The 8,276-nt window shown below is 46.4% G+C and overlaps 1 protein-coding gene across 1 annotated transcript in view; it reads left to right on the top strand.

Annotated features, from left to right (window-relative positions):
• Window positions 1-2,110: 2,110 nt before the first annotated feature.
• The window catches only part of LOC103156702 (dihydropyrimidinase-related protein 2-like), a 17,890-nt gene continuing 11,724 nt past the window's right edge, over window positions 2,111-8,276 (top strand). Inside the window, exons 1-7 of the mRNA XM_016664529.1 lie at window positions 2,111-2,757; window positions 6,821-6,909; window positions 7,012-7,196; window positions 7,264-7,428; window positions 7,870-7,931; window positions 8,018-8,098; window positions 8,196-8,270. Coding sequence (XP_016520015.1) covers window positions 2,491-2,757; window positions 6,821-6,909; window positions 7,012-7,196; window positions 7,264-7,428; window positions 7,870-7,931; window positions 8,018-8,098; window positions 8,196-8,270 — 924 coding nt within the window. The 5' untranslated portion in view covers window positions 2,111-2,490. The remainder of the gene's footprint in view (window positions 2,758-6,820; window positions 6,910-7,011; window positions 7,197-7,263; window positions 7,429-7,869; window positions 7,932-8,017; window positions 8,099-8,195; window positions 8,271-8,276) is intronic.

Here is an 8,276-nt window from a genome sequence, read left to right as displayed (position 1 = left end):
GACCAAACTAACAAAGGACTCATTTGCTCCATTCAGACGCAAGAAAAAACAGAAAGCCAGAGAAAGCTTCAGAGCTGTTTCCCTATAAAGCAGCTCTTAGGTTAATAATGAAGTTCTGCTGCAGCCGGGTTCTGTCACAGGAGCTTCAGCTAACTGGGTCGGAACACACAAGAATATGTTTACAGGACGCCTTGATCTCTGGAAATTTGTTCATTTTAAAGAGAAAATTACCAAATAGTTTAATATTTTTCTATATGAGATTCAGGCCAGAGCTGCTGGAGCGTGGCCTCGGTCCAGGTTTCCATCTGGACCAGACTCCGGGCCGAAGGAGGGCGAGTCCAGATCATCCGGCCCGGCTGGGCTTCATGAGAAACTGTTTCCATAGAATCAGGGCCAAGAGTCAGGATTCATCCAGCTTCATGTAGGTCACAAACAGGTTCAGGTCCCAGAAATGCTGCAGATCAAAATCAGAGCTGGACTGGATCCTGCAAATAAATCAGATCAGTTCATTTCTACAGGCTCTTTACCAACAGAACATTCCAACACAATCGATTCGACTGATCTGAGTTTATCAACGGATAAAGTTCAGTTCATGATTCAAACTAGCTTAAGCATTTCTATGGAAACCCTGCAAAGGATCCTGACCTACAGCACCACCTTCTGACCAGCAGGGGGCGACAGTAGAGAGAGAGAAAAAAAAACCAACAACTCCCCTTTAACAGGAAAAGATCTCCAACAGAATCTGTACTTGGCTCAGAACCAGGAGTCACCTGCCCCCTTGGAATTCCCAGCGTGTGACCGTCCAGAACCATCCAGAACTATCCAGGGTTATCCGGAACCATTCAGAACTATATCCAGAACTATCTGGAACCATCCGGAATCATCCAGCACCATCCGGAACCACACAGAACCATCCAGGACTATCAAGGATTATCCGGAACCATCCAGAACTATCCTGAACCATCCAGAACTAGCCAGGATTATCCGGAACCATCCAGAACTATCCGGAACCATCCAGAACTAGCCAGGATTATCCGGAACCATCCAGAACTATCAAGGATTATCCGGAACCATCCAGAACTATATCCAGAACTATCCAGAACCATCCGGAATCATTCAGGACCATCCGGAACCACACAGAACCATCTGGAACCATCCAAGACTATCAAGGATTATCCGGAACCATCCAGAACTATCCTGAATCATCCAGGACCATCCGGAACCACACAGAGCAGAGACAGGAGCCCAAAACCTTTTTTAAACTGGAGAGTCGGGTCGAGTCCAGTTGGGCCAAGCCTCAAACCCGGCATCTTTGGATAAGCCCTCAGGGCCCGGTCCAAACCCAGTCCGGAACCCTGTGGGTCCATTCAGGCCGGGCGGCACTGGTGTGAAGTCAGCTGTTGATTGGCTAATTGACAGTGGGGGCGGAGTCAAAGACAAGCCCAGATCTCCAATAGTTGATGTTCTGTTTGGCCCGATGTGCTGACCCAATTTGAATCTGGAACTAGAAAAAAGAGGAAGAACCAGGAATTGCTGACCAGAGAAAAAATGCTCCACAACAACTAACAGCTTCTTTAACAATCTTTCCAGATTGGACCAGAACCAACCACCTTCCTACCAACAGCACTACAGCTCTGTGGTTCTGAGGAGCTATTCCAGGACCGCTTCAGTGACACAGTTGCAGTTCAGTCCTAAACCCAGTCATCCCATTAAACCCAATGTGCAGTGATCCGGGTCAGGCTGGGATCTAAGGAGAGTTGACAGAAAAGGAGCTCCAGGTCAGGCTCCTCATCTCTCTGGCCCGGTTCAGCGTCTTTATGAGGTCCGGTAGCTTCACAAACAACGCTGCGTCTGATTTACATCAGTAGGTCTGGTTTCCTCTCACACACTCCTCACACACACTCCAGAGAGTGTGAACCAGGTTTTTATATCCTTGTGGGGACATTTTGGTCCCCATAAGGGGAAACACTGTTTTTGGGTTAGACTGTAGAAAATGAATGGAAATCAGTGTGAAGTCCCTACAAGGCACAAAAACATGGCTGTGAATGTGTGCGTGCGTATGCACGTGTGTGTGTGTGTTTGCGTGGGTCTGTGTGTGTGTGTGTGTGTTTGCGTGGGTCAGTGTGCACGTGTGTGTGTGTTTTCATCTTCCTGCTCATTGGAGCTGAAACAGTCCAGGTCACATGACCTCAGTCTGAACTGTTTTCCAGTCAAGAGAACCATCAGTTCTGGTGAACCATCTCCTCCTTCAGAGTTCTGGAGTCTCCCGGTTTGACCCGAAGAAAGAACAGAACCAGAAACCCAGACCCTTAGTTGGGTTCTTCAAATACAACCAGAACTTGTCAGGTTTTAATGAAGCGATTCCCTTTCATTATTTGGCATTTGTTGTCCTCTGTGGATCTCTTTTGGGTCATTTTCTTCTTCCTCCTCCTCCCCCTTTAGTCAGCCAGCGCAGGCTCTTCCTCCTCCTCTTCATCATTTGTCGGCAGCATGTCTGAGCGCCGGTTCCGTCAGGAGGACGACCGCTCCTCTCTCCTTTCCCGGCTTGGTTCAGATTCTCCTCGTCCTCGGATGAAGTTCGGAGGAATGTTCTGCAACGTGGAAGGCGCTTTCGAGAACAAAACTCTGAACTTCGAGTCCTTCAGTCCTCGGCTGCAGCGCCGTGGCGCCGGTCCGACCCAAACAGGAGGCCAACATGGAGTATGGACCGCAGTCCTTCCATCTGGACACACCCGGGAAAACTACGGCAAGAGAGAGGTTCATTACTTTCTACCTGTATTTGTTTATAGATCGTAGAAAAATATACCTAACAGAATCCAACAGAACCATCTGAACCCAGGTTTGGTTCTGATTGGACCAGGTAAGGTAAGGTCATTTTATTTATATAGCACATTTTCAGCAACAAGGCAGTTCAACGTGTTTTACATGAATAAGAGGAAATACAAACAACACAAGAAAACCACAAGAGAGACAAAAAGGTAAAAGTACAACACTAAATATTGGTTCCTCAAGTTTAATAGGAATAAGTAGTCCATATAAACTAGTAGGGTTTGGTTCTGATTCCTGCCGTTTCTGGCTTTTTGGTCCCGTTTAGTTTCTGATTATCTAACAAAGTCAAAAGTCAGAACCTTCATCCAAGGCTTTAATGAGTCACTGAGGAATCTGGACCCGCTCCGCTAAATGTTTTTGTGTGTGTGTTCAAGCTGCACCACCAAAAATGACTAGTATGTAGCAATGAATAACAAAAGTGTTTTTCTCAGTGAACAACCTGTTGAGACCCATAGAAGTCAAACTAAGATTCAAATGTTGCATAGATATGAGTTTGGTTCAGAGTCACAGATCTAATCTCTGCTACACCTTTACAAAAACTTAAGGCTCTAAATAAGTTTTAATAAGTAACTCCACTTAATAAAATTCTTCAGAAACATTGATTTATTGCAGTGGTTCTCAATACAAATCATGTGTCATTTAAATTATAACTTAAGTTGCTTTAAACTTTTCTTTTTTGGGAGGGGGGGTTTCATGTTAAAACGTATACATATGTAGGAATTGAATATTTAGGAAGTATCATAACTTAAAGGTCAGTATCACGGTTTTCTAGAAAAATATTCAGATTTTATTTTGTGGTTTTAAAGGCTCCACGTTGAAGATGGTAAGAAATAAAGACGTACTTTATTTATTTTGTTTTCCTGCCAGCTGCAGTCGCCCCTCTGCTCTCGGCTCCCATGCAGAGCTGTCGGCTAATGCTAATGCTCAGCCGCTCCCTCCAGTTTCAAACTCTTCTTATTAAAGTAAGAGAGAGCTAAATATAACTAAAATATTGGCTACCTTCACAGAAAAAGGAGCCAAGTCTATGAAAGCAATGTAGCAGTTTAGCTAGTTTTGATTTCCAACGCTCAAGGTGGTACTTTATCATGATTCAGCCAAAGTAATGAAATAACGAACTGTGAACTGATTTTTATTGTCAGTGTGTTTCTTCCTATTGAGCAGTGAAAGTAAATAAAAGGTGTTGCATGTCTTTTGCTTTAAGTATATACTTACTGGAGGGTTTTTTTTGTTAAGTGTTGCAGAGAAACAGCTAACAGCTAGCTCCTCACTTCAGCGGCTCTAACTGAGCCTGTGCCAGGCAGCTGTTGCTCCTTGAACCATTGTTCTAAAAATAGTGGGGAGGGGGGAAGGGGGCGACCTAAAAATTAAGACTTTTTTTTCTTAGATGAATGGCAAATTTAAGTCTTTGTTTGTTTCTATTGCCTTTTTTTTTTTACATTGATATTGTTTAAATACAAGGGTTTCTTTCATGATTTCTTTGGGGGGGCAATTCTAGACTTTTCCAAGATTGGGGAAGTCTTGGCCTCATCCCGGATTTAGCCTATGACTAAGAAAAGAATGCCAAAGCTCCTCAGGTTAGCGCTGGGCAGCGTGTAGAGATGTAAACGCGCATATAATTTTTGTTCACAAAGTTAAATCATTCTCATCACGCGCCTCTGAAAGCGCAACTACAACTTATTCCTGCACAACCAGAGCTAACGCGGCGGGGTTTAGACTCTTACCTTGATGTGGACTTCTCCAGAGAATCATAATTCCACACAGAGGGTTGATGTAAATATCCACACAGGTCAGTCTGTGTCCAGCTTGAGTGAAAGGAGGATCGGCGCTGAGGTAAACTCAAGCAACGACAGCGCGCGAGGCAAAGCGCAGAGGCGCCAGCTGAGTGAATAAAATTAATTTTCTGGTTTGTCCATAAAGCTACACATCGAAAGCACAGCCGCCCGCAGTGTTCTGTCTATCGCTCACGGGTATAAATACACCCCCTCCAGGCATCATTTAAAGGATGTTTATTGGTTCCCGAAATACGACAAAAACCCGGACATAATCGGCTGACCGAACTTGGAAAAATGGACGTTATGCTGCTAACACTTAGCTTTCATCAACAACTCAGGCGGAAGTGAGAGCGCTGCGCAGCGCAAATAAGAACATGGTTTAAATAGAATTTAACGAAGCTTCGAGGCATATAAATTTTCCTCTTGGAATTTTAATAATCGGGGTACTCGAATCATTCGAGGAATCGTTTCAGCCCTACACCACAGTGCACAAGGCCAAACTGGAGCTGCTGAGTAAGAATGCAGACCCTGGAGAACATCTGCAGTTTCCGGGTCAGGATCAGGAACACTGATGGCGGATTCCCCCAGGGTTCCGCCATCTTCTCTTCTTCAACTTGCAGTTGAACTGTTCGGAACCAGTGACCCATTTAAGGCGGCTCTTCTCACTGTATCAAGTCGGAGCATCACAGCTGCGGAGCTGGAACCCGGTTCTGAGGATCGGAGTCCATCCGGAAGCCGAGATCTCACTTCCTGTTTACATTTGCTGAAGTCAATCTGAGCTAGACCCGCTTCAGATTCCAACATCTGTTACCATGGAAAACGATCCGAACCTGGTCATTCTTCAGGACCGAACCGGATTTCTTTCTTCAGAGCCGAACTGGGTTATTCTTCAGACCGGAAGTCCTTACAGAGTGAAAACAATAACTCAGTTTTTCTGCTGAACCGGAACCGACCAGCAGATTATCCGAACTCATCTAAAAAGAGTCTATCGGATCTCTGGTGGTCACCATGGCAACTGCAAAGCACTACTGTCCTGCTTGGGCCTTTATTGTGAAGGTCCACACCGGAACTGTGTCTGTGTATATCAGCTGGAACTTGACGTCACAGGTGGCTGCAACAACAATAGCTGCGGGTCCGCGTGAGGAGTAGAATCAGCCAGCTGATCCGGACCGACCCAGATCCGTCAGGATGTCCTTCCAGGTCAAGAAGAGACCCGCGGTACGTCCAACCCGAACCGAAACCGAGCCGAGTGCAGCCGAGATGAGACCGGGCCGGTGATGCTGAAGCTCCGCCTGTCTGACAGGGAGGAGACCCACCGAACTGAGAGGATGTGTGCAGCTTCTGGGCCGCTCAGCTCATCTTGACTGAGCTCTTTTTGTTTCGGTCCGAGATGAAAATCTGGGTTCTGCTGTATGCAGCACGCTGCATTCAGGGGCAGTGGGACGTCTCATGTTCCTGCATTGAAAGCTGATTTTCTGGGTTCCGCTTATTTGGTTCTGCAGAGCTTCAAGGTCTAGTTTTATTTTTAGCCTCATGTCAGAAACGTTCTCCAACCAGAGAGGTTGGTTCGGTCTCGGCAAAGAAACCAAACCAAAATCATGGAGACTTCAGGATGTTTTCCCCAGACCGGTTCAACCTCTGGATCAGTCGCCCCCCCTCTCGTGGCCCGGTTCCGCCCTGGCTCGGTTCCCTCCGTGATGAGGCGTTTCATCCAATGGTTGCAGGTTAGCTCATGATGCTCAGAGGTTCCAAAAATAATCGGCATTCCCTGGCTCTCATGAAAGCTGCAGGTTTAGATGATGAAACGCCTCATTGAACCAGTCTGGTTCAATCTGTTTTGGAAGTTCTGGATTAATAGTTTATCCTCCTCAGAGAGGAGAATCCTGGTACAGGTTAGATATGGTCCCCGTTCACCTCAAGAATCTCATCTCTGATGTTCTTCCAGCTCACAGAGGAGGACATGCTGGATTCAGGAAATCTTGTCTTTAGATCATCAAGTTCCTGAGCTTCCTGGTTGGTTCCTCCAACATCTATCTTTCATTGTGAACGTCCGTATGAAGACTTAAGTCACATTGAGTCGGACTGGGTGGTGAACTGGGTTGTGTTGTGAGCTGTGTTCTTTTGGGTCACCTTGGGTCAAATCGAGAATCGTGGATGTCATCAGCCATCTCTTCCTCCTTCGGATTTCCCCACAAACCTCTCCGTTTCTCTGTTTCCAGGGAGACTGTCTCCTCATCAAAGGAGGAAAAGTTGTCAATGACGATCAGTCGTTCTACGCCGATGTCTACATTGAGGACGGGACTATCAGGTACATCTTCAGCCAGTTCTCCTGTGGCTGGATGATCTCACCTGGTCACCAGGTGTCAGTGTGAGCTCCTCTGACATGATCACACTTCCTGTTTCCTGACAGGCAGATAGGCGAGAACCTGATTATCCCATCTGGTGTGAAGACGCTGGATGCGTACGGTCACCTGGTGATCCCTGGAGGCGTAGATGCCAACACCAACCTCCAGGCTCCGCAGAAAGGCCTGATCCCGTGTGACGACTTCTACCAGGGAACCAAAGCCGCCCTTTCTGGAGGAACCACCACCATCAGTCAGTGACCACCAATCATCCATCAGCACCCCCACCTGCATGCCACCTCATTACTGTCTGTCTGCAGTCGACCATGTGTTGGTGGAGCCGGGGACTAGCTTGCTGTCAGCGTTTGATCTGTGGAAGGAGACGGCAGAGCAGAGGGCGTGCTGTGACTTTTCCTTCCATCTGGATGTCACCAGGTGGCACGAAGGCCTCTACGAGGAGCTGGAGACGCTCGTCAAAGATAAAGGTGATCAATAAAGGTTAAAGAGACGGGGTGGTGATCAAACTTGTAGCAGCTAATGGGACGTTTCTCATGATCGATATGCAGCCGAGTCAACAATATGTGTCATCATGGCATAGATGGAAAGTTCTAACAAGTTTTACTGGGTTCTTGATGCTCCCACTTATATGTGGGGACAGGAAGTGTCTGGACTTTTTCCAGACTGATCCAAATGATCCTTCTTGACCCCTGAGGAAGGTTTTAGAAAACCTTTAAAATCCATCCACAAAGACCCAAATGAAATCAGGTTCTGGACCGTCACTTGGTCCATTTCTGATGCAGACCTGGAGAACATCTTGACAGCCATTTACCAGTAACCTTCACAGCAAGGCCAGAACCTTCATGATGACATCAGTAGAACAGCACCACTGACAATACCTACCTACTGACTGTACCGCTGTGTTTCAGGGGTGAATTCCTTCCTCTTCTTTATGGCTTACAAAGACCGGTACCAGAGCTCCGACTCTCAGGTGAAACACAGAAACATGTTCTTGTTTATTTGTTGTTGTCCACTTTCTGTTTATTTATTCATCACTTTCTCCTTCCTGGGGCTCAGCTGTATGAGGCGTTTGGGATCCTCCGGGATCTTGGAGCAATTGCTCAGGTCCATGCTGAGAACGGTGACATCATCGATGAGGTAACACACCTGAACAAGATGAACCACTGAACACATTCAAACCGCTCTTAACTACATTTTACTGGTTCTAAGTGGTCTGAAATGGTTTGTGTTTCAGGAGCAGAAAAAACTTCTCAGTGTGGGTATTACTGGACCTGAAGGCCATGTTTTATCTCACCCTGAAGAGGTAAAAGTACCT

This window comes from Poecilia formosa, unplaced genomic scaffold (genome assembly GCF_000485575.1).
Source record: "Poecilia formosa unplaced genomic scaffold, Poecilia_formosa-5.1.2 Scaffold493, whole genome shotgun sequence".
Classification (NCBI taxonomy): domain Eukaryota; kingdom Metazoa; phylum Chordata; class Actinopteri; order Cyprinodontiformes; family Poeciliidae; genus Poecilia; species Poecilia formosa.
Note: the sequence above shows the minus strand (reverse complement) of the source record. Positions and strands in the feature narration are given on the sequence as shown.